General features: G+C 37.2%; 1 protein-coding gene across 4 annotated transcripts in view; it reads left to right on the top strand.

The window, feature by feature from the left end:
* Positions 1 to 26769, top strand: part of cspg4 (chondroitin sulfate proteoglycan 4) — a 127358-nt gene that overhangs the window by 49010 nt on the left and 51579 nt on the right. For 2 of the 4 annotated variants that reach the window (XM_073942690.1, XM_073942689.1), the window contains exon 2: positions 22537 to 22700. In XM_073942690.1, the coding sequence (XP_073798791.1) occupies positions 22537 to 22700 (164 nt within the window). Of the gene's footprint in view, positions 1 to 8569; positions 8729 to 11295; positions 11513 to 22536; positions 22701 to 26769 lie in introns of those variants that run through there. The other 2 variants (XM_073942691.1, XM_073942692.1) reach the window with 2 other exon arrangements.

Below are 26769 nucleotides of genomic sequence, written 5' to 3'. Positions count from 1 at the left end.
AACAAATCTGTGACAGTTTTGGGAAACAAACGTCATTACATCGTTCATTTCCCAAATGATACATCTTACTATAGTAGTTCAGCTGCGAGTTGCATCGTTGCTTGAGAAATGCGTCCTAGACTTGTTTCCAGGCAGGCTGACTCAGATTACTGCGCACTCGACTCACTGCAATCTTGTATACTTAAACCAATGGTCACACTTTACAATAATGTTCATTAGTTAATGTTAATTAATGGATTTACCAACATGAACAAACAATGAATAATACATTGTATTACAACTGTATTTGTTCATGTTAGTAAATGTTAGTTAATGAAAATACAGTTGTTCATTGTTTGTTCATGTTAACTCATGGTTCATTAACTTATGGTAACAAGCATGGACTTGGATGTTAATAATGCATTAGTAAATGTTTAATTATGAATAATAAATGCTATACATGTGTTGTTCATGATTAGTTCATGTTAGTAAATGCATTAACTAATGAACCTTATTGTAAAGTGTTACCAAACCAATCAAGGGATGACTGGGAATCTGCAAAAGTGTTTCCAGAAAAGTATGCCATATGCATCAGATGTTTAGCCAAAAGTCTGTGGACAGTGCTTAGCATGGCATCTGAGGCTGATGCTGTCTGTACATTAGCTTTTAAAAATACATGTATTTAGTGCAAACATACCCGCTGATCGAGCAGCTCCAGTGAGCTTTGAAAATGAGAATAAATGAGATCCCCAGCTGTGTGTTAATAAGGCTTAGCATCTTAAGTTATGGGTTTCGCCCTCTTATTGCCTTCACAATGTCTCCCTTTAGCATGCAGGTGAGTGACATAAAGCCAACGGGGCAGTTTTTTTCACACTGATGCGGTGAATCTAACGTCAGCTTCTAAATATTCAGTCGGGAGTGTTTGAAAGTACTCTGTGTACGCTAGGGAAAATAATTCAGTGTGTTCCCTCGTTCTCTGGACATGAGCTACTGCAAACCAAACATGGGCTTGGGCTCCTGTGGAGAGCAATAACAGCAGTTTATGACGTCTGTGCATTAGGAGACATTTTCTGGGTCGTTTTACTCACTGAGCAGAAAGAGAGGGGGGAATTGAATAGAGTTGTGAGGAGTTTTTCCCTTCCAGATGCTCAAATAGCACTCTTTACCTTTTACCGTCCCCCCTTTCCTTTTGAATTCAGAGCTTTGACCTCTTAGCATCAAACATAGTCTGTTTCTAGCACACTAATGCAATTCTGTTTTAAAAGCCTCTTTAACATGCGAGAGGTCTTATTATGCGTGATTCATCAGTGCATTTAATGGAAAGAAAATGCTTTTGTAAACTTGTGTCAGCTTTCTCTGAACAGCTGGTCTTTTTGATGACATCAGCGAAGCTATTTATTAAGGTCTATTTTTTATTTCTGCAACCTTAAAGTGCCAATAATTTAGTTCTTTTAAACACTTTCAGTTTCTCACGCACTCCATTAGAATGAAAACTGCCATTTTATGTTACTGCATATATATGAGCAATATCACACGAGTAGCAGTGCAATATGGCTGAATATCGGCACTGGTGGGAGGCATGCGTTGGCTCGAGGCCGCAGGCCGAATGCCTTAGTGTCCAACCAGTAACAATATACAGCCATATCGCACTGCTACGAGTGTGATATTGCATTTTTACAACAGTTTGACGATATAATCATGTATAAAAATGAAAATTTAACAAGAAGAGTCTCAAAAATTCTTTTGTTTGAGGAACTACTTTCTTCCGCCATTCATTGACATCTGCAGCTGACGCCAGAACAGCAGAAACCGTTGCTACTTCACACACGTCACTTTAGAGCTAGTGTTTGATTCTCTAGCGTAATGTCTAAAGTGATGACAAAACAGGTGATTCTGCTCACATTTGATGATTAAAGGGCTGAACAGCATGAAATGCCATCAGTCTACAGAGATTTCCCAGTATTTCTCTATTGCAATCGGGAGATCACAATAATTAACCCCGAAAAAGCCAAAGCAGAGCAAACACTACCAGATTACTATGGTATAAATACAGCACTAGAACATACAAAAGAGAGAGATCAACTTAGAATGAAACACTTACCTGTTTTATAATGAGTTGATCAGATGTGCATCTTGTGGTGGAACGTCAACCGTCTTTGCTCTGCTGATGGCCGCCGACGCGCTGAATTTCTGAAATTATGAATATTTAAAATAAGCACTGTCCTTATAAATAAACTGCATAATTGCAATCTCAACAACCACGTTCTCGACTGAAAAAGAATTTAAAGTACATTATGTTGTTCAACAGCTGCTAAATTTGTCAATCTGTAGTGAGTCTACTAATCTGCTGTCACTCTATGTAGGCGCAGTAATACACAACAGTAAAGAGGCTGTAAAAGTTCTGATATTGCAGAATATCGCACGACTATCAGCCAATCAGATTTAAGAACCAGACAGAACTGTTGTATATATTCCAGTGGTCAATACTTTGGAATAAATATATATATATATATATATATATATATATATATATATATATATATATATATATATATATATATTCCATTAATAATAAATAGTACAATAAAAATATATTTATCTATTAAAACCAGTTAAACTCCAGGTCCGTGACGTCATCGACTTTCACTTTAAGATTCAAAGGGCTAGCATTGCACCAGACCCCCTTAAGTGGTTTCGTATGAAAGTGTAGAATCTATATTTTATGCACATATGCATCACTTTGGTTTTTATTCTACTGTACAAACGTTATTTACACTTAAATACACTGTATTTTGGATACCTGAGCTGGGTATTGAACATTGGTTCATTTTCATATTTTTCATATGACACATGTACAAGTTACTGTATAGCTCAAATGAAAGCTCTTGCCGGTGCTCATACGGTTTTAGTATTCTTTTTACTGAATTATATTCACATGTCAAACAGTTGCCGAATGAATCGCAGTGTTTCCATGGTGCAGAAGTGAAAACAATACATTTATGATCACTAAGCAGCCCCAGATAGCACAGACAGCTGTCATCTCTTATTTTATGCTGTGCCCTTCAGGGCTATTTCTCCTCTGTTTTTGAGGTGATGTGCATAAGTAATCCTTTTATATGTCTGGCATGGTCCAAACACAGTGAATTATGTTTGATCAAACAAAAGAATAGTGAAATATGAAAACAATGATCGATCTCTGTGGTTTGTACAGCACCTCTCATCAGTTGGAATACAATAACATTTGCATAGATTATGGTGGAGACTTTTTTCTTTTTTCCTATGATTACAGACATGTGCAGGAACCATCAAAATTAATTACTGCACCCTAGACCACAAAGAACCTAAAAGGTACACTTTCAAATTTGAGTTCATAAAAAAAATACAAAAAGCACCTATTTTTTAGGTGTTTATTATAACACAGACAACATATACAGTTATTTTAAACATTTTCAATAGTGTTTTATGAAAATTCAAATGGGTTTTCTTTAAAATGATATCAAATTTTTGCATTTACACCTCTGCATGTGGATTTGGGAAGCTTTTAAATTTGGGTAGGCAAAATCCAGTGTTTAGAGTCAGAGATTAACTGGTTTTAATCCAGTATTACATTAGAAAACTGCAATTCTTTTCATTATAACTTAAATTTTAACTTTTAACCAGATATAATTTATAAACTATTTACTCATATGAAGATTAAAATCAATTCTCTAAACCCTATTCTCATGCTTTAAATCAAACTTTCCTTTTGGTGACATCATCAAGGCCAAATGAGTTCACTTATTACAGCTTTCTTGCATCAAAATGGCTGTGATTTAGTGTAATTTTATAAACTCATTTTCCCCCTCTCGCTTACTATTAGAATTAGATAAATAAGCTATATAGCTTTTTGACACAATTTGCAGACTGCCCTGTATAAAGAACCACAGAAATAAAGACGAGGACTTTTCACACCAATTTGGTAAATATAACATATGATGAATCATATGTTAGTGAGCTGTGATGTCATTCATACATTTTCTTTTCAGCTTAGTCCCTTTATTAATGTGGGGTTGCCACAGCGGAATGAACCTCCAACTTGTCCAGCATATGTTTTACGCAGCGGATGCCTTTCCTGCTGCAATCCAGTACTACCTTGACCACCTGGACCACAAAACCTCTTAACTGTTCTTTTGCCAAAAATGATTAGAATAGTAAGTGAAGATCATCTATGAAGACATTTTGTGCATACATTTCCTAGTGTAAATCTATCAAAATAAAATTTTTAATAAGTAATATGGATTGCTAAGAGTTTAGTTTGCAATCATCTTTTAAGAACTTTTAAGACAGCTCAACTTTAAGACACTTGAAAAAATCAATTTTTCTAAATTTCTACACTTTAAAAAAAAAATTTCAACCTTCAGATTCCAGATTTCTAATAGTCATATATCTGATATATTCATTCATTCATTTTCTTTTTGGTTTAGTCCCTTTACTAATCAGGGGTCGCCACAGTGGAATGAACCACAACTTATCAATGCATTTGTTTTACACAGCGGATGCCCTTCCAGTTGCTAGCCATCTCTGGGAAACATCCATACACACTCATTCACACTTATACACTACGGACAATTTAGCCTACCCAATTCACCTGTACCGCATGTCTTTGGACTGTGGGGGAAACCGGAGCACCCAGAGGAAACCCACGCGAACGCAGGAAGAACATGCAAACTCAGCACAGAAATGCCAACTGACCCAGCCGAGGCTCGAACCAGTGACCTTCTTGCTGTAAAGCGACAGCACTACCTACTGCGCCACTGCGTCGCCTGTCTAATATATATATTGCCCAATGATAACAAACCAAACATGGATGAACAGATTATTTATTTATTTACAGCTCTCAGATGATGCATAAAACTCAGTTTTTGAATATGTAAATCTGTAAACTCCTTAAAGCTATTTAAGCTTTACCTTTTTTAAATAGCGCCATTTTTGTTATACAATTAGTAATTTTGCACATTTATTGCTTTACTGATTATTGCGATGTGAATAATTACTCTGCGAGTTTGGCGTTTTGCCTTTTTTGCGTTTTTATTTTGTTTGTATCTTCGCAGCTTTAAGACAATTCAATTAAATTCAATTCAATTTAGCTTTATTTGTGTAGCGCTTTTACAATGTAGATTGTCAAAGCAGCTTCACATAAATGGTCATAGTAACTGGAACAGTGTAGTTCAGTTTTTAGTGTTTAAGTTCAGTTCAGTTTAGCTCAGTTCAGTGTGATTTAAAATCATTACTGAGAGTTCAAACACTGAAGAGCAAATTCATCGATGCGTAGCTCTACCAATCCTGAACCATGCGAGCCAGTGGCAACAGCGGAGAGGGGAAAAAAACTTCACCTGATAGGAGTGAAGAAAAAAAACCTTGAGAGAACCAGACTTAGTTCAGCACGACAATTTTGTCCCTGTATCTGTAGTTACACCCAGTGAACAGTGGAGAGTTTAGCGAACTGATGACCTTCACGGCCAATTACAATCATTTCTGTTGAGCATGTAAACACAATGGCAAATCAGTGCTGTTTAAGAACGTCTTCAACAGCGCTCAAATGTTAGCAGGAAATGGTCGTTTTTAAAAATTTCTGTATCAATTGGTACCAAATTTCAATATCGTGACAACATTAGTTTGTGTATTCTTTAGCACTTTCATTTTAGGAAAAGTGCATCCTAAAATTACTATTATTATTAAATTACCTCTATTATAAACATAAACTAACTAGTTAACTGTATGTGTACCTTCTTTCACAGTATAAAAAATACAGGCAATCGAGAAGGCTCCTGTAATCTCGTTTGTCTCTCCTTTTCTGTTTGTGTTCAGTGTATTTCTGGCACATCTGCAATTACCCATCTTGTACGAGCACAGAGTGGTGATTTCTCATGCAGTTCTGGCTCGCCTGAGTGTGTGAGAATGTGCGCGCGCTGTTTGTATTTAAAGGTTGAGATGGTTTAATTAATATCAGTGTCAGCAGTGGAAATGGTGCAGTAATTCCCTCCGAGCGTGTGTTCGAGAGAAACCAGGAGAGATATCAGAGAGAACTGTGAGAGAAGGGAATATAGCTGGGCCTCTGTGGGTCAGCAGTACATTTGAGTTCAGTTCAATGTGCTCAGGGTTTTATAAAACACACGAGCTGCTTTTTGTCTGCCGTTACCCCTGAGAAACAGCAGCTCTCTTTGGTTCAGCACATGGATAAAACTAAAGTATCATCCTAACAGCGGTATTAAACCTTCAAATCCTCTGTTGAGAAAAACTTGAGGAAAAAAGACAAGTCTAAAAGGGTCAAGTCATGGAAAAAAGTGTTAGCTTATCTTGTTTGAAGATGTAGACACACAGTAACAAATGTACACCACAAATATAGGGTCTAGGATTAGTAGTAATTAATTAGGGCCTATTCTTGCTGTTTAATTTGGCTGGGTTTCCATTACTCTGTGTTAAATGCACATTTTAAAGTATCGCATGAGAAACGGGTGATAAAAATCACAAATTTTAAATAATAATTCCTTAATTAGTTTTGGAGTTGAAAAGTATTTGCTAAATAAACTCTGACCTAGCGAACTTTACACCTATGTGACCAATCAGCTGTGTACATTATGCCTGTATTGTTTACTGCTGGTTGCTAGGTTACCAATACTACAGTGAGCAGCTTCAAAGAGCTAAGAATGACCAAGAGGCGACACTCTATAGAACGTTCCATTGCAACAGCAGCGACCAGCAACAGCCCCGGATTCCGCCATTTTGGAGTAAAAACAATCGGCTGTCCATTGGATCTTATTGCTGTTGCTATGGCAAGCAGCTGCTGTTTTTTATTTATTTATTTATTTATTTAAAAAGCGCATTAAAGCTGAGATACAACCTGAAAGTCGACAATACAGCACTTACTATCACAATCTTCAGCAGTTTTTATAGTTTATTTTACAGACTTCTAAAATGCTGTTGTTCTATTGGGGTTTTCATTTCAAAATGGCCACCGCGCCATCTAGTGGCTGTTTAAAAACTTGCACTAGAGTGTCGCCTCTTGGTGATTCTATGCTCTTTGGCAGCTCTAAGAACTTGATGAAAATGTACTTATTTTGCGTTGTTTGTAAATTTTAAAACGATTTGCAGTGCTGATTGACAATGCTACAATATATTTGGGTAATGAGAACTTGTATTACTCCTGTAAGATTAAATCAATTTAACCCTAGTAACCCTGATCTTTGTTTTAAATATTTGTTTGATATAGTATGTAGACATACAGTAACATATTTACATCACAAATACATGGTCTAGGTTTAGTAGTGTTGATTAATTAGGGGCTTTTCTTGCATTTTAAATTGGCTGGGTTTCCATCAGCCTGTGTTACATGCGCATTTTAAAGTATCACATGAAAAAAAGGTGATTAAAATCACAAATTTTAAATAAAAATCCCTAAATTTATTTTGGATTTGAAACGCATTTGCTAAATAAACTCTGACGTAGCGAACGTTACACCTACGTAACCAATCAGCTGTCTACAATATGCTTGCATTGCTTACTGCTGGTTGCTAGGTTACCAATACTACATTGAGCAGCCCTAAGAACTTGATGAAAACGAAACTAATTTGCGTTATTTGTGAATTTTCAAAAGATTTGCATTCTCGGTTGAGAATGCTACAATATAATTGGGTAATGAGAACTTGTATTACTCCTGTAAGATTAAATAAGTTCAACTCTAGTAACCCTGATCTTTGTTTTAAATATTTGTTTGATATAGTATGTAGGCACACAGTAACATATGTACATAACAAATATAAGGTCTAGGATTAATAGTATTAGGGACTTTTCTTGCGGTTTAAATTAGCTGGGTTTCCATCACTCCGTGTTAAATGCGCATTTTCAAAGTATCGCATGAGGAACGGGTGATGAAAATCCCAAATTTTAAATAAAAATCCCTTAATTTATGCTGGATTTAAAAAGTATTTACTAAATAAACTCTGATGTAGTGAACGTCATAGCTATGTGACCAATCAGCTTTCAACATTATGCTTGCATTGCTTACTGCTGGTTGCAAAGTAACCAATACAGTAAGCAGCTCTCACAACTTGATGGAAATGCACCTATTTTGCATTACTTATCAAATTTATAACGATTTGCAAACCCGATTGAGAATGCTACAATATAATTGGGTAATAAGAATTTGTATTACTCCTGTAAGACTATATAAATTCAACCCTAGTAACACTAAACTTTGTTTTAAATATTTCTTAGATTTTTGTTTGATATAGGATGTTCAATGAGCTATTTGACTAAACTAACTAAAAGTAAATATTCTAGATAATATTATTTTATTGACCCATTTAGAAGAACCAACAAACCATCCATGAAACATGAGAATAAAAAATAATCGATGAAAACTGATAAAAGAATGTATATTATACAGATAATTATTTTGAATTATGCTATAGTATTAGAAGGTACCTAATGTTAATCATAACTTACAGATAATTAAAAAAAAAAACTTTGCAATGTGTTTGTTAAAGCGGTTTTATACCCATGTTTGACCTGCGTTTTTGTTGCATTTACACAGTTTTGACCAGCAGATGTCTCTAGCGTGCGGTGTTTTGAACGCTTGTGAATCACTGTGCCCAGGAATCGGTTCAATTGACTCTTCGCTTCTCCCATCGCTAATAAAAGCAAACCATCGTAAGGACCGTCTGAACTGCCTGGCTAATTAAAAGCTTAAAAGTCGTTTACTCACCTTCTTGTAAGTAACAGTTCTCCATTTTGAATCCCGGGTCGTTTCAGTTTAATTGGAATTGCCTGTCAAACGTAGACCTAATATTATCATAAAAGTAACGTTAGGTCATAAGCATAGTCCTTTGTGCTTTTTAAACTCTTTCGATAGGTTTATGTGAAAACAAAATAGATTTAACCGAATTTAAAGCGGTTATTTCTGGAACACGTACGTTCACCTCAGGAACAATCACTTTCATGTTAGTTATTGACGTCATGACGCTTCACGCACGGTTGAACGTTAGGTTGGTAAACACAAGGTAATTACAGCAAATAAAAAGAAAATGAAAAGACTAAAAGCCATTACAGATTGGTTTCCATTATTATTAAAATGCACTCAATCAACATTTAACTATTACAATCAGTGGAGTAAAACCAGTGCTTTCTTGTGTTTACCACCATCAAAACAGTTCCCATTATAGGTTATAAATTAAATTTGCATAAGGGTGAGTTTTTTCTTATCAATCCTGCTGCAAGATCCTTTCCAGTGTCAATATTGCCATTTAAATTAGCCTCAGACAATTTTCGATATTTGGGAGTAACAATAACACGAAAATATACTGATCTTTTTAAACACAGTTTTATTGTAATATTAGAGAAAACAAAACAAGATCTCGGTAAATGAAAAACTCCCCCACTTTCTCTTGTAGGCAGAATAAACACTATAAAAATAAATATTCTTCCTAAATTTCTTTTCCTCTTTCAAAGTATTCCAATAACCCTGCTGAAAAATCCAGCTTAAACCAGCCTAGGATGGTTGGCTGTTTTTAGCTGGTCGACCAGTCTGGTTTTAGAGGGGTTTTGGCCATTTCCAGGCTGGTTTCCAGCCATTTCCAGCCTGGTAGTGAGATGACCAGCTTGACCAGCCTAGCCAAGCTAGGAGCCCAGCCAAAACCAGCTATGTCTGGCTTAAACCAGGCTGGTCTAGTTGGTTTTAGCTGGTCATTTTCCAGCCTGACCAGCTCAAACCAGGCTGGCAATGGCTGGAAGCCAACCTGGTTTTAGAGAGGTTTTGGCCATTTCCAGGCTGGTTTCCAGCCATTTCCAGCCTTGTCGACCAGCTAAAACCAGACAACCATCCTAGGCTGGTTTAAGCGGGATTTTTCAGCAGGGTTTTCATACAAAAGTCATTTTTAAGTCTTAGATCAAGTAATTTGGGATTTTATTTTAAACGGTGGCCCAATAAAAATATAGAAATCATTTCTTCAACAACCCAAAAGGTTAGGTGGTTTTGCACTTCCTTATTTTTTAGTCTATTGGGCGACTAACACCTACAGTATTTTATATTGGAGCTAGTCACACTAAGGAGTCACACTAAGGCCACTGGGTTCCAGCATGGTTTAAAATGAAATGCGATTCTTGCACCCAAATACCTTTGCATGCGTTATTATGCTCTTCATTATCATTAAAGACATCAAACTACTCCTCAAACCCTTTAGTACTTAATAGTCGTAGAATTTGGTTACAATTTAGAAAACATTTTGGCTTTCAAACAATGTCTTCCCATATACAAATACCCTTCTTTCCTGCCCTCTATCTCAGACCAATCTTGTATTACGGTTTAGAAGTGGCATTGTAAGCATTAATGACTTTTTTGTGATAATACATTTATTATATTTTCTTATTTACCAGAAAAATTTAACCTTCCCAAAACTCTTTTATATATATATATATATATATATATATATATATATATATATATATATATATATATATATATATATATATATATATATATATATATATATATATATATATATATATATATAAATATATATATATTCAGACACGAGAATTTATACGAAATACATTTTCCTATTTTCCCCTTGCACCTCCCAAACAAGAAATCGATCAGGTTTTAGATGCAAATCTTTGTAAAGGTGCAGTCTCGAAAATGTACAAAACAATTCCCATTATAAACCATTTTCAAATGATGAGAGGGTTCCTACAAAAGCACTGTTTTCCCTATGTTTTTTTTTTCTAAAGATGTTGCTCAAAACAGTTTATGCATTGTTTTTCATTCCCTTCTTTTCAATAGCTATTTCAGAGGGGAAAACATGCCCTACGTGTATGTGTCATCATCCTTATTTTCTTGTAAAATAATATTTTCTTGAAACATCTTGACAGACTTTGATCAACGCCGAGGCTGTTTTTGATCTGCCATAGCAACAGCGATGCCCACGAATAGCTCAGACTCGATATAGAGAGACTCCAGTAAAACACAGCTTTAAGATTGATGTAATTACAACCATCCTTCTCCCTCTCACACACACATACACATAACTAGAGGAACAAATCATCAGCAAAACCACCATTTACTATGTTTAATCTTACCGGCAGCTCAGCGGTGGTTTGTTTTAGGAAACGTATAATGGTCAGTAGTTGTTGCCATGGAGACCACACATGAAAAGATGTTTAGATGTGCTCTTAAAAATTGATATTTGGGATTAATTATTTGTGCTTGTTTGAATGGCGCAGGCAGAAATGGATCAGTGACTCACATTTTCTTTTCTTTCTTTCTTTTTTTTTTTTTTGTAGTGGTGGTGTAAGTGTAATTTGTGGATGAAAGCTCAGGTGAAAGTTCAGACGGTGGTGTTATAAGAGCAGGTGTATATGGTGCAGAGACTGGATGTGGAGTCCAGCCAGGCCTGTTTTACTGGCACAGAAGCTCATCAGCGGAGAGATCCGTTTATTCCCCATGACTGCAGCCGTGGACAACAAATCATTCCTGAGCCAAATGAGCGAGCCAGTTAAGGTCACCTTCACATTCGGTCTAGACAGAATATAAATTACCAGTCAAAAGTTTACAATAAGTATTTTTTAATGTTTTATAATAAGCTTATTCTAGGTGGCATGGTGGCTCAGTGGTTAGCACTGTCTCCTCACAGCAAGAAGGTTGGTGGATCGAGTCCCGGCTGGGCCAGTTGGCATTTCTGTATGGAGTTTGCATGTTCTCAGTGTTGGCATGCTGGGTGCTTCGGTTTCTCCCACAGTCCAAAGACATGCTCTATTGGTGAATTGGAGTAACTAAATTGTGTGTTTCCCAGAATGGGGTATATGCCGAAGCATGCTAATAAGACTTTTAATTTGCCAGTAACCTGGGTTAAGCCATTGCAAAACCGGCGCGTTTAAGGTCTGTTTTCTTTAAAAATCAGCGATCTCCACTGGCTGAGTGATATCCGATATAAAGTGATATCCGATATAAAGAAGCACTGCATTAAATTACATTTTCACCCGCCATGTTTTTAAAATATGACCATTTATTGGAGCTTCTGCGCTAGCCTGCCGATTCTGAGGGCGAGTGCGTGTAAATAGCATTATTGAGCAACTAAATTTATGCCAGAGTCTATTTAACTGGTTGTATTTTAACTATATTACAACATCGCTGCTGTAAAAGGTATCGTTTAAAATGGAAAAAAACTAACAATAACAGGTAACCAGAAGTTTATCAGCATGAGAACAGCACTAGCTCAGCATATACTCTATTGGGTTGGAAGGACATCCGCTGCATAAAACATATGCTGGAATAGTTAGCGCTTCATTCCGCTGTGGCGGCCCCTGATAAATAAGAGACTAATCCAAGCGAAAAGCAATTAATGAAGCAAAGTAAGGCTGAAATGCATGAGGGAAATGAAGCAGACATGAGAGCGGCACAAAAACAGCAGGGGCCTCATGTATCAACGCTGCGTACGCACACAAACTTTGCGTACGCCAGATTTCACGCTCACGTTTGGATTTACTAACGATGAAATTAACGTGAGAATGTGTGTTGATCCACGCCAACTTCATGTCTTTTTTTTATTATTTATTTTTATTAACAAGAACCAGCATGTAAAGTTTTCTTATACAATACAGTACAATCACTTTACATTTCTTAACAAGAATGAAATAAGTGAAAAAAATAAAGGAGAAAAGAAAGAAAAAAAAACAGAGGACAGGGTACATAGTTATCAAATTACATACAAATATGTTTCGCACATTTTCCAATTTTAGTTATTTACAAGAGTTAGTAATGCACTTTTTTTTTTTTACAGGAAATGCATATATACAAACATTTTATGTAAAAATGTTAAAGGAGGAGCATATATTAATAGTTTTAATTGCTTTTCTATTTTGAGACTTGGAAATCACTTTTAAATACATTTGAATCTCTTTTTCTAACACCATGAAGAGAGGTTTGCTTTTGGAAAACTTGGATTTATGTATGTGAAATTTACATAATAATAAAATTAATAAAACCAGCATCTTTTAAAGAGCGATCCTTAACATAAAAACCCAAAATCACATGTTTTTAAGATAAGGAAAAGTTTTTTAAGATATTATGAGCAATAAAAGCTTCAACATTGATCCAAAATAGTCGAGTATATTGGCAAGACCAAAATAAATGTGAAATAGTTTCATTAAAGCTTTCGCGAAAACAGCATTCTAACTCAATATCAATTTTAAATTTTTGTAGAAATGCCAACTTTATGTCTGGCGTACGTGCATTTCTTGTGTTTGTTTGTTTTATTTCCATTGGCGACTCCTAGAGGCAATTATGTTAAATTGCACACTATATAGTATTTTTGAGCTGTGCAATGCCAGCAGTATGGGATGGGATCATTTGCTTGTCTAGCAGGTATATAAGGTTTCCATACCATGCTGTTGAACCTCGGTAAAGTTAGTTTGACGTTTGACATTCAGTAGACATTCTATTTCCATTTGCTTCTGTTGTAGTTTGAGCCAAAAATAGGTCAGATAGGCATAAAAATGTGCCCTTTATGTTGCACAAGGCTTAATTTCTCGATTAAAAAAAAATTAACCATACGAATGAATTTAACAATTCAACCAAATGTATTTATACAATAAAACCAGTACCAAAATGTTTAGAAAAACATCCTGCTTGTTGCACAAGACTCTGTTTTTGGAATTAGCATTTAGCATGTGGTATTGAATTCGATTAAAAGTACCCTCTTCCAGGAGTTCATACTCACATCAAATATCTCGTTTATCAGGGGGGCATGCATGAAATGTTCCTGAATTAAAGTGAAAGTCCCAAACTGCAGTTAAAGTCGACAAATTGAAAATGAAACACCTGAAATTATATGAAACTACGGAGGAAACGTGGATAGCGTGGTGACGCAATGCCGTTAATCAATCTATGTGTTACAACATGTAAAACCGGATCATGAAAGGAACATTGAAAAAGCAACTCATATAAACACCTTCATCATATTATTGTCTTATTCAGATTAAGGCAAATATTCTGATTACTGATGTCCATGTAAACGTAGTCACTGATAATTGTTAGAATCCTTATTAGTGATTTTGTTCCACAAGTAAAAATATGACATTTGTTGCTCAAACTACTTATTTAAAATGAGCTGAAACAACACAATTTTTTTGTCGTTGGGACAACTTAATTGTTTTATGTTCAATCCACTTAAATGTGGTCAAAACCAACAAATTAACTCAATTCCTTTATGCTGACCCAACACAAAGTAGTAAAACCCAGCATTATTTACAGTGCAGTAACAACTGATCATTATAGAACTGCAAATTATTATATAATGATTTCTCAAGGATCATTTGACACTAAAGGCTGTAGTAAGGATGATGAAAATTCAGCTTTGAGTCTCGGGAATAAATTAAATGTGAAACTACATACAATAAGAAAACAGAGGTTTAAAATTGTAATCATCTTTCAAAGTGGTTTGCAATATCGCCTTACAGCAAGAAGGTTGCTGGTTCCAGTCCTGGCTGGGCCAATTGGCATTTCTGAATAGAGTTTGTCTGTTCCTCCCGTGTTCGTGTGGGTTTCCTCCGGGTGCTCCGGTTTCCCCCACAGTCCAAAGACATGCGCTATAGGTGAATTGGGGAAACAAAATTGGCCATAGTGTATGAGTGCATATGAGAGTGTTTCCCAGTACTGGGTTGCAGCTGAAATGGAATCCGCTGTGTAAAACATATGCTAAAATAGTTGGCGGTTCATTCCTCTGTGGCAACCCCTGATATTTAAGGGACTTAACCGAAGGAAGTTAATAAAAGTAGAAAATTTATGCTTCACTGTAGATTATTTTAGCTGTGATGTAGAGATCTCTAGTTTGGCGCAGTAAACAGCAGGTTGCTTCCACTGTTTTTTTTTTTTTTTGGTTGTTTCTGCTTCCGTGTGAATGTTCCGGACGTCTAATAGGGATTTGAGGAACCACGGGCGCGTCTGATTCATTCACAGGATGAGGAGACAGAGACCCACTCAGTTTCCTTTGAGCACTAAAAATACAGACTGGAGCGGCCCTCACGACAGCGCCATCTGCCCTGGCACACGACCAGGGACATGCGTATGCACAAACACACACTTTCCCAGGGCGAAGGGTGTAAGAGCAAGTGCAACATTATGTGATCAAGTTAGTATGACTTAGAAAATCACATCAAAAGGAAAGGACTACAATACAGTTCACGTTTGTGCTATATAGTGTGCGAGTGGTGGATTATAGGATACATACTAAGTTATAGTATGATGCACATATTATCTCCAGTGCTTTAGACAGATATTTTAGACAATACTACATTCATTTGTTTCCATTGGGTTTTTATTAAAAATTATGGGTTCCACACAACCCATTTAAGTTGGGGCTACATGAAGGAATCAAGTTAACTTATTCGTTAGCTTTTACAAATGTAGCTCGATTGAACATAAAACAATTAAGTAGTCATAAAAAAGCTCAAGAATTAAGTTGTTTCAGCTCATTTTAAATACGTAGTTTGAACAAACAGCAAATGTAATTTCCTTGCGTATATATAGAATTTATAGAGGCTTGTTATTAGCGACACTGGTGTCCATTCAGTGAACTGCAGCTTGCAAATTATTGCTTGCACATAATTTGAAGGTATTTTTTTTTTCATTCTTAGTGTAGATATTAATAGTTACAATATACTGTTTTGTCAGCAAAATTGACAAAAGATAATGTTGTCTGCTAAATCAGTGGTCCCCAACCTTTTTGTCGCTGCGGACTGGTCAACGCTTGACAATTTTACCTTGGCTTAGGGGGAGTGGGTACATAGATTGCCATCAATCGTTTTCTCAGAGGATGAAACATTGCTGCAACTCTGATACAAGTTTTATTTATGGAGAAATGTGTGTATTTCATACAAAATAAGCTGATCAGTCAGTTCTTGTCACTTGATTGTGTGATTGTCACGTGATTGTGTGCTCGCAGCATTCTGAAGGTGTTTTCAACTGGGTGTGCCTGGAATACAGAAGCGCGTCGCCTATAATACGCGTGCACAAGTCTCCACAAACGCGATATGTGAATGGGGAACGTCATTTGCGATCTCCAGCAGTTGATCTTTTTCTTGCACAGACATGCTGGATTCACTTGATCTGTTGACAAATGGGTTGGGATCCATTCCTTGGCAGTTTGTAGGTCTTTCACTGTGCCGTCCTTTTGTCTTCGGAAAGTTTCTTTACGAAGGGGAAGTCTTCAGTTATGACGCTCAAGTGACCGAGATATAGCCAAAAGATTATGGTTATGTTTCAAACTAAAAGATTTTTCAAAATAAAAGATTGTTTAGACTCAGATAATAAATAAAACTAAAATAATTAATGATTTCTTGTGCGGTGCAGTACCAATTGATCCACTGACCAGGGATTAGGGATCACTGTGCTAAATGACGCACAAAAAAAACATCAAAAACACAGTTAAAATTTGAAAAAAATAAGTCAAAATAATGTGGGCTTATGATGTCATAAAAATAAGCTTATATATATATTTAGGTTTCTGTCTAACTAAAAATCAAGTTTCAAAAGTGTTGTCAGTGGTATTACCTGTTATATGAGGCCAAAATTGTGACAATGCTTTTTAAAAATGCCATAACCACATACTAATGCTTATGATGTGTAACAAGTGGTTCTGAACAGTGTTATCAAGTGGAACGTCACATTTACCATCATAATATGTACATTTATGCTAAGCAATACGGCATATCTTTAATGAACCATTTGAAATGCATCTACACAAATTACTTACATAATCTGATATACTTCAGAACAGAAGAGGATGTTTATTAGAAAATGACTTTTGGATGTTGTTTAGATTAGGGCTGCTCGATTTTGGAAAAAATCATAATTACCATTATTTTGGTCATAATTGTAATCACGATTATTCAAAACGATTATCAGTTGAAGTCAAAATTATTAGCGCTCCTGAGAATTTTGTTTTTTTAAATAACTATTTCCCAAATTATGTTAAACAGAGCAAGGAATTTTAACAGTATTTCCTCTAATATTTTTTTCTTCTGGAGAAAGTCTTATTTGTTTTATTTTAGCTAGAATAAAAGCAGGTTTAAATATTTTGAAACCCATTTTAAGGTCAATATTATTAGCCCCCTTAAGCAATATATTTTTTGATTGTCTGCAGAAGAATCTACAGTTATAGAATGACTTACTAATTATGAATTACTCTAATTAAGCCTTTGAATTGCACTTTAATTTGAATGCTTGTATTTTGAAAAACATCTAGTAAAATGTTATGTACTGTCATCATAGCAAAGATAAAACAAATCAGTAATTAGAAATGATATATCAAAACTAGTATGTTCAGAAATAAGTAAAAAAAAAAAACTTCTTTCCATTAAACAGAAATTGGAGAAAAAGGGTTGCTAATATTCTGGAGGGCTAATAATTCTGACTTCAACTGTATATATATATATATATATATATATATATATATATATATATATATATATATATATATATATATATATATATATATATATATATATATATATATATATATATATATACACACAGTTATTTTCCACCCTGCAAAGGAAAGAGAAATAAATACAATAGAATAAAAATATAAAACAAACTGTGCTTTAAGCATCTTCACTCTAAGAAAAACACTTTAGCTACAAAAATCCTTCAGTCAAGAGCAGTAAGGGATTTTCTCGTCGTTTGATTAATGATAAAACAGGCGTCAGCATTTTGCTCTGTCACTTTAATTGTTTCTCTTTCACGTGTCTTTTGATTCTCAACTCGTTTTTTTATTACGCGAATGAGGGTTAATATGAATAATCACTAATCACCGCGTTCTGACACATATTCGACCATTAAAGCGCTCACGTTAAGATTACTTTAAATGTCTGCGCTCCTCTGCTCGTCTCAGTGTGCGAATGAGACCGAATGCTGACCGCGTGCTTATGCGTGTGCGCGTGTTGCACACACACATAAGCATGCGGTCTTTCGCGCTTTTAGTATATAATGCAATATTCGTTTATCTCGATTGATGGTTTTTCATAATCGTTAGAAGCCATAATCGAAATCGGATTTTCGATTAATTGCACAGCCCTAGTTTAGATCATTAAAGTGGGCCTTCAATTAAACAACGAAGGTAATTTGGAAGTCAAGGGGTGAAAATGAACAAGCAAGTTATTGATTTTAATGATTAGCATGATAAGAATGTGCATTAATAAATGTTAGATAGATGTTTAGGCTAATTATCTTTTCCACCAATGTCAGTTAGGTCTTGTAATTCCCCTTTGGCACACAGAGATTCCATGTTTCTGTCTGATTTCAATTTTTCCACTCAGGGTTTTCTTTTCAAACAGTGTTCCCCTCTTTAAAATAACTGGTGTGTAAAGACAGATGTGCCATTCCCTTTAAACTGATGGAGTTTCATAATCAACCCACCAACAATATAATGACCCTTGTTCACAAACAAAAACCTGCCGCCTGTGTTTTTAGCACGCAATGAGACGTGACTGGTCTATAAAGAAGAGTATTGGTTAAATGTACGTTGAATGCCGCAATGGTTGGGGGTCTTCAACACATGTGTCCCATTTAGAATCCCCTCAAAGAGTTTTAATGGCTTCCAGATTTATTCGACTGGCTGTGCTCACTGTGGCCCTTGTGTCTGTTTCTGAGCATGCTCAGTGCGCACCGACGGCAGATTGAACCTTAGAGTCCTTGTGCTCCAGTTGCCCATTTTGCATCCCGAGTATGCTGTGAATATTCCAGCAAAAACAGATCTGATGGTCGTAAAGCTGAAGGGAAATATTCCCAGCTAATTCCATATATTCTCTCTCTGGCTCTTCTCTATCTCCAGTGTGTTTCAAAAGGTCGTTGAGCACCAAATCAGAATAGCAGGCTTTAGATAAATGTACGCTTCATTAAAATGCAGTTTTCTCTGTTTTATATGCTATCCGTGGGTCTCAGGTCCGTGCGGACAGTGGCTCAGATCTAAATGTTATAACCTTTTCAGCATTATATATGACTATGAGAGATCATATACCAACTCTGGCTCCTATTGCGCTCCTTTGCTGAGATTTATGCGTTTGTTTTTTGGAGTGCATTGACTGAATGTATATGGTTTCTCTTCATGAAATAGATGCTTTTGCTGCACATCCAGTTCACTGTTATTTATGTTGAGTATTAAGTGTTCTCTCAAGTCATGTTTCCTTTGTGCATGAATACAAAGGAAGAAATGAAAACACAACTGGGCTCATTGCCACTGACTTAAAGGGGATCTTTTTAAAAGATGTAAAATAAGTCTCTGATGTCCCAAGAGTGTGTGTGTGTGTGTGTGTGTGTGTGTGTGTGTGTGTGTGTGTGTGTGTGTGTGTGTGTGTGTGTGTGTGTGTGTGTGTGTGTGTGTGTGAAGTTTGAGCTCAAAACACACCACAGATAATGTTTCATAACTGTTTGAATCCAACCCTTTTAGGCTTTGATCCTAATTGTGCCATGTTGCTGACTGTCGCTTTAAATCCAAATGAGACTACTCTTTTCAGAAGAGGGCGGAGCTATAAATGCAACCCAGGCTCATTCTGAAATCGTAGTCCTGTGGATGTTTCTGGAGACCGCGAAATACGTCCCGGGAGGTTCGTATTTTTGCAGTTTTTGTTTTCGCGAATCCTCCAAATGCGCTATTTCGCATCTCTAAAGCCTCTTGCAAGTGCCATTCGCGCCCGCGCTGTTCTCGCATGAATCCAATGTCGACTGACTGAATGACTGAATTAATGAATGGGCGACCGCCCAATAGACCAACCCACCCTCCTCCATTGCTAAACCCAACCAATTTTACAGATTGACACGCCCACCTGCTTACTCTAAACTCAACCGACGGTTTACAAAAGCCGTCCAGAAAAAGAAAAGTCCTCGTCTGATTTTTACCACATCCTCACCCTGTTGTTCACTCGTTAGTTTTATTTTTTGGATTCTGTTTTTGTCTTACCTGATTTCTGGAACCGCTCCACCCTGGACTCGAACTCGGTTGTCATCGTCATCGTGGTCAACTCCTCTCTGCATCTCAAGTCCGCCCACGTACACGACGAGCTAGCTGGACAAACTGATTGCGGCGGGAAAGCCCTCCACACGGAAGTAAGCGGTCAGCCGGTAAGCGCCAAAAGGAACGGCGCCATACCACCCCGTAGCGTTTGCTTAAAAAATTAAATGCAGCCATACGTACTTTCGGCTACTTAATTCGCGGTCTCCAGAAACGTCCACAGGACTACGTTTTCAGAATGAGCCTGTGTTATATAAATGTGTCCGCATAGTGGCAAATTCAAAAACAAGTCTAATGTCTTATGATAATTAGGGAGAGATCATCACTAGTGGGTGGAGCTTCCCCCCTCTGATAAAACGTACAAACAGAGAAAGTCAATCAAAGTGTTTCTGCAGACTGCTTTTAACAAATGTGATTATAAAAATAAATAATTAATACATTTTTACCATTAGACGCTGGTTATATTCACAGAATTTTACCACACAACTGTGTTTAAACCCCTCATAAAAGTGATTTTTGCATAATAGGTCTCCTTTAAAAGTTAGCCATTAGCTAATGATAGTGCATTTTGCAAAATCATTTCAGATGCTACATAGTTTGCAAAAAAAAAAAGACTTTTACACAACAATCTGTCATTATTTACTCTCTCTCGTGTCATTCTGAACTCATTAAGCATTCTTTTCATGTGGGACAATGAACTTAGGATATTATAGTAATATATTTCCATGCAATTACTCTTTAATGCAAAGTTTCAAAACAGATGGAAAAGAGCCACAAATGTAGTCCAGATTACTGCTTGCCAAGTTTTGAGAAGTCATATGATAGCTTTAAGAGAAGAGTACTCTGACATTAAAGTGATTATCTGCTGTTAAAGGGATAGTTCACCCCATAAATTCATTCATTCATTTTCTTGTCGGCTTAGTTCCTTTATTAATCCGGGGTTGCCACAGCGGAATGAACCGCCAACTTATCCAGCACATTTTTTTTACGCAGCTGATGCCCTTCCAGTCGCAACCCATCTCTGGGAAACACACACACATACACACTATGGGCAATTTAGCCTACCCAATTCACCAGTACCGCATGTCTTTGGACTGTGGGGGAAACCGGAGCACCCGGAGGAAACCCACGCGAAGGCAGGGAGAGCATGCAAACTCCACACAGAAACGCCAACTGAGCCAAGCTTCGAACCAGCGACCTTGCTGTGAGGCGACAGCACTACCTACTGCGCTACTGCGTCGCCACCCCATAAATGTAAATGTACTTGATGAATGATTGAATGAACTTTATAAGTTTCTTTCTTATGTTGAACACAAAAATGATGATGTTTTGAAGAAAGCTGAAAACCTGAAACCGTCGACGTCCATCAGCCCCGTGCAGAGATTGTCAAAGGGGCATGTGCAGGATGAAAATTTTGAAGAGAGGGGGGAGAGGGAACGCGCAAACTGAAGACCGGGGGGGTCGGTTGGGGGGGTGGGAGTTATACGGCGCGAGCACTAGAGAACGTGGGGTGGGGTCTGGGATTGGGGGGGGATGTTAGTGTCGCGAAGAGTGGATGGGGGGATAGTTAGTTTTCGCTGGGGCACTTCAGATCCTTTTGGAAGGGCACTTTCTATCTAAGACTAAAAAGGGCATGTGCACTGCACAGGTTGAGCCCTATGTGTGCACGTGCCTGATGTCCATTTTAGGAAAAAAGTAATATATTATTATTATTATTATTATTATATAAGTAATGTATTAAAATGTATATCTTACTCTTTAAAAAAAAGAAGAAGAAAAATAACAACATACTTTAACATAACTTTCCTTAAAAAACAACTAACTAGTCCATTTAGTTACATTTGTGTATGTAAATATGTATCTTTCCAGAAGTGGTCGAACAAGTTTGAATATGCCTTTAGAAAAACGGACTTTGGAAAAGTTGCAAGAACCCTGATTTTCAACAAAATTTGAGAATTCGTCCTGTAGATGATGGGATAATGGAATTACATGAGTCATAAATTGACTCCTGACCCTCTACCAAGATGTTGACCATAGTTCCTGTGAAAATCTTCCCTTTCTGGATGCTTCCCAGAATTCCACTGTGGGGTTTCCCAATGAGTCTGGGTGTATAATGTTACCAGGGCAGAGAGACGCTGTTGATTTGGGTCCTGGAAACTTTGGGGATCTCCTTGATATATGGCCCAGGAGTGATGTGTGTATGATTTAATAAAGTAAAAGCAATAAAGAAAAAAACTAAATCGATTTTGCCGTCTGAGGCAGGTGGATACATTAGCATACAGCCGTCCATTACTACACTAAGCTCCTGGAATCCTGGTTATATAAACATTCTCGAGGGGGCCAAAGCTGGAACTCTCCAGAACAGTGTCTTTTTCTGCACAACAGCTGACAAGACAGCTGGAAAAAAAAAAGTTTTACATTCAAACTTCCATCTGCTGTGCATCTTTCAGACGTTAATGGCGCACGTCATCGTTAAAACATTTCTAATGAGAAAACTTTCTCTGCTCTGTGTTTGCAGCATCCTATTTCGGGGACAGCTACTGTCGCATAGATGCCGTTCAAGACCTGTCAAGTTTTCAAGTGTCGCTCCAATTTAAAACTGGCAGACGCAGCGGCCTGCTCCTGCTGGCAGCGGGACACAAAGATTACCTTTCTCTGGAGCTCAGCAATGGCAGATTACAGGTGAGAGACTTTTGAGGTTCAAATCGTGAAATTTTGATCACTTTATACATTTTCTCTGATCTGATAGCTGTCTGATTTGTGAAAACGCTTCTATTTGGCTGCATGAATGCATTTTCGCTATAATGGATATAAGTTCTAAAATCTTTAGATCCAGCAATATATGCAAATTTATCAAGGTTACATCAACTAAAGTGTCAAATATGCCAAACTTTATTTAATTCTTGCTATTATTTACAGAAAAGTAAGCTATATATCTTTTTTATGTTAAATGCATGGAGGCTTTGTGCTTCACTTATGTTTCAGTAAAACATCATCACTTTACTTTCACTGTCATTACTGTCATTATAGGCTAAGGGAAGCTTAGTTTTGTCGTACAGATATGCGCAAGACATCATTCAAAACTGTAAAGGGTTTACATTCATTTGTATATGATCTACTTTCAAACCTAAACAAACGAAACGCTATATTTTTCAACCCAGGCTGATTAGGAATATGTACCCAGGACTACATTTTTTGAGAACTGAGAATTATGTACGTTTTCATGCAGTTTTGTATATGGCTAATTTACTATAGGGCGCAGTGTACATTTTTTCAAAAACATTACTGAGGCACCTTTTCTAGTATGTGCCATGTCTCTTAAATCCAACAGAAGCGCTGTATATCTTTCTGTGCATATTAACGTCTTTCTCGTGCGCGTCCATGAGAGTAGCTGGTTGGCTAGTCATCATGCATGATATATAAGCTTGATATGTACTGATCCACACTGCTTGATATTAGGGTTGCGACGATAGACTGATGGCCATATAGACAACATGATGCTGAGCCAGCAACGCCAATTCTCCGCCCCGCCCCGCCCCCATCGCAAACCCGCTTACGAAAAATACACACTTAGGCCCAGTTTACACTAATACGTCTTACTGTTTAAATTTTAGAACGAAAATGATGGAATTCTGGGAGTTTTCGGGAAACAGAACACTACGGGAGAAGGGTGGGAGATGGGTCTGAAATATGGGACACTCCCGGTAATGTCCTACCTGGCCGCACCCCTATAGTTGAATTAAAAAATAAGATTAATAAAATATTTTTAAATTAAATTAATCTATAATATATTGCCTGCATTTTTTAAATAAATGATATATAGTACATCGATTTCTAGTCTACAAAGATTTAACTTATTGTTTAAGCATTTGTAGCATACTTTGAAAAAAATACTAATACAACTAGTGAAATGAATGGATTATAATACTTGTTTAAGATCACTAACACAGAACTAAAATATGTATATTTAAGGGTATTTTAATGTATAACTTCTACCAGCTTATAATGCATATGATTTGGATATAACACCTCAACAATCCAGTTCTATAAATCTGAGTCCTCCATAATGCACACACTTATTAATAATTCCTACTTGTCTTTCTCGTGATGAAGAGTAGGCAAAATCTGATATGTAGTGGGGAAAAAGAAGAGCGTGTTCATCAGACGCTGGATTGAACCGGGTTCCTGATCGATTGCGTCAAAACATGTTGTCATGCGATTTACAAGCTACGCCACTCACACTGCTATTTGTTGCTCTCTTTAGTTGTGTTGTCAATCAAACGGTGATGGGCGGGAATCACTCAACTAGCTTATTTCAACAAGGTGCACTATTTGCACCAAATAGGTGCACTAAAGCCTAAATAGACACTCCAAAATCGGCACTTGCAGGGGCACCAAGTGCGCACGGGCCTCTGGACCTGTGCCCATAATGCCCATTGGTTAATCTGGCCCTGGACGTCACTGTAAGGGGTAGGGTTAGGGGCGGGGCTAGTTGTGCGCATTAAAAGCATTGCATGCAGCTCAGCTTGCATTTGCAGCCAGACCATTCTTATCATATCAAATAGCTATACAATCAGCAAAAAATACATATGAAAGAACCAGTTGAAAACAGCCTCTCAAAGTCCCCTCAAATCACCTCATTAACATTAGATGACTTCTAGTTGTTGTAATCCTCTGAACTCTCTTTTAAGTGTAAAATTGCTTTGGGTTAAGGAGCCTTTTGAAACTGCTACTTATGCACTAAAGACTGAAATCAGATTTGGCAGAATCAGAAAGCACAGGGTGCCGTTTGTCAAAATATCTGCTTTGTACTGTAGATTAAACCCCAGACTGACTACACAAATAAATACAAGCTCCATTATTTTCTCATGGCCCTTCAAGACTTCAGGCTCCCAGAATGAGCCACACACTGAGAAAATCTCTAGTGAGTTTTTGAGAGGCAGCCGTTTGCTTTTGTGGTGAAAGGGATGACTCACATTCGCTTCCAGCTCCACTGCGACTGGATCGTCACAGTTTTTCAGCTCAGCGCATGGAAAAAGCGTCCACGGCTAGAATGAGTTACTGGTTTTGCTCTGAGATATTTCTTCTTCATCTACAGCCTTCCCAGAAAACGGCTCCCGCTCCGCACAGATAAACACAGGCTCTCGAACTGCCTGCATTACACTACGGTGTGAAGCGCTACCAAGACTATCTCATCGGTGGCAGGATTTGTCATTAAAAACGCATTTCTACGGACGCATCCAATTCACTTAGATTTACTTTTTTCATTTTTTGGAGGCTGCGGATCTGAAATGAGATCTGTGATATTTTCCGTTTAGGTTGTCTCAAATAGACTGGTCCAACAAAGTCTGCGGCAGAATTTCACAATTGGATGCTTGTATAATGGACTGTGAAAAATCATATTCCTGATCAGTACTTTTGTCTTGTGTTTTTGCTTAAATGCCTAAACATGATTAATGTGCCAGAGGATCAGAAGTGAAATAAAGATTTACTAGGGGTGCTTGCGGAGCAACAAAACCCCAAACCCCAATTTCCACGCAAGGATAAACCTATGATGTGCAGCTATTCATTCATTCATTCATTTTCTTGTCGGCTTAGTCCCTTTATTAATCTAAGGTCGCCACAGCGGAATGAACTGCCAACTTATCCAGCAAGTTTTTACGCAGCAGATGCCCTTCTAGCCGCAACCGATCTCTGGGAAAGATGTGCAGCTTTTACCACAAACAAACCAGAACATCTTAGCAACTGCATAACCAATGTAAGGGAGTGGCTAGAAGTAGCTCAGCTATTAGCGTAGTTAAATTTTTTAATAGGTTGACGGTAGCTCAGCTTACTGTGCTCATGAAACAATGTAGCTTTTGCAGTTAGCTACTTTTTTCAGCAAGTAGCTTGATAACAGATACATTATAAATCATTGCAGAATTGTTTAAGGCTTGAATTTCAACTGTTATTACTTGAAGAATGTTATTTACAAATTAGCAGTGATAAAGATAGTAAAAAGTGAACTCAGCAGGCGCAGGATGTCAACATGACGTCAGATTGAACGTCAAGAAACGTTGCATATTGGGTGAAAATGAAAATCGGGTTGATGTCAGAACCCATCATCAGTTTGATATCATTATCCAGACGTCACTTTCCAATGAAACCTGAAAACAACCAAATATCATCGTCTAATTTACGTTATATAAGTTGTGTTGATGTTACCACTATGATGTCAATCAGACGTCGGATTTTGGTTGCCATACCTGACGAAAAAATGTCAGTTTTTGACGTCAATATGACATTGGTTTAAGACAGGGCTCACCAATCTCGGCCCTGGAGGGCCGGTGTCCCTGCAGGGTTTAGCTCCAACTTGCCTCAACATGCCTGGATAATTTAAGTATACCTAGTAAGACCTTGATTAGCTTGTTCAGGTGTGTTTGATTAGGGTTGGAGCTAAAATCTGCAGGACACCGGACCTCCAGGAACAAGTTTGGTGACCACTGGTTTAAGATGTTTGCTCGACGTTGGATTTTGGCAGTGTTGCCAACTATTTTCAATAATAAGGTGCTAAGATCTGCCAGAAAAGTGGCTAAATGTTGCTAGATTACATCGTATGTCATTTGCATATTGCTGACGTAATTGCGTTCTACCGTTTCTGTTTGTCAGTTTAACCAAATTCATTGCTGTTTGAATACAGTATATCAATATAGACTAGTTTCGAAACTGAACGAAAGTATCTGTGATTGTGAGCAAGAAAAGAATAAACGGT

Source organism: Danio rerio, chromosome 25 (assembly GCF_049306965.1).
Source record: "Danio rerio strain Tuebingen ecotype United States chromosome 25, GRCz12tu, whole genome shotgun sequence".
In the NCBI taxonomy this organism is placed as follows: Eukaryota; Metazoa; Chordata; class Actinopteri; order Cypriniformes; family Danionidae; genus Danio; species Danio rerio.
Note: the sequence above shows the minus strand (reverse complement) of the source record. Positions and strands in the feature narration are given on the sequence as shown.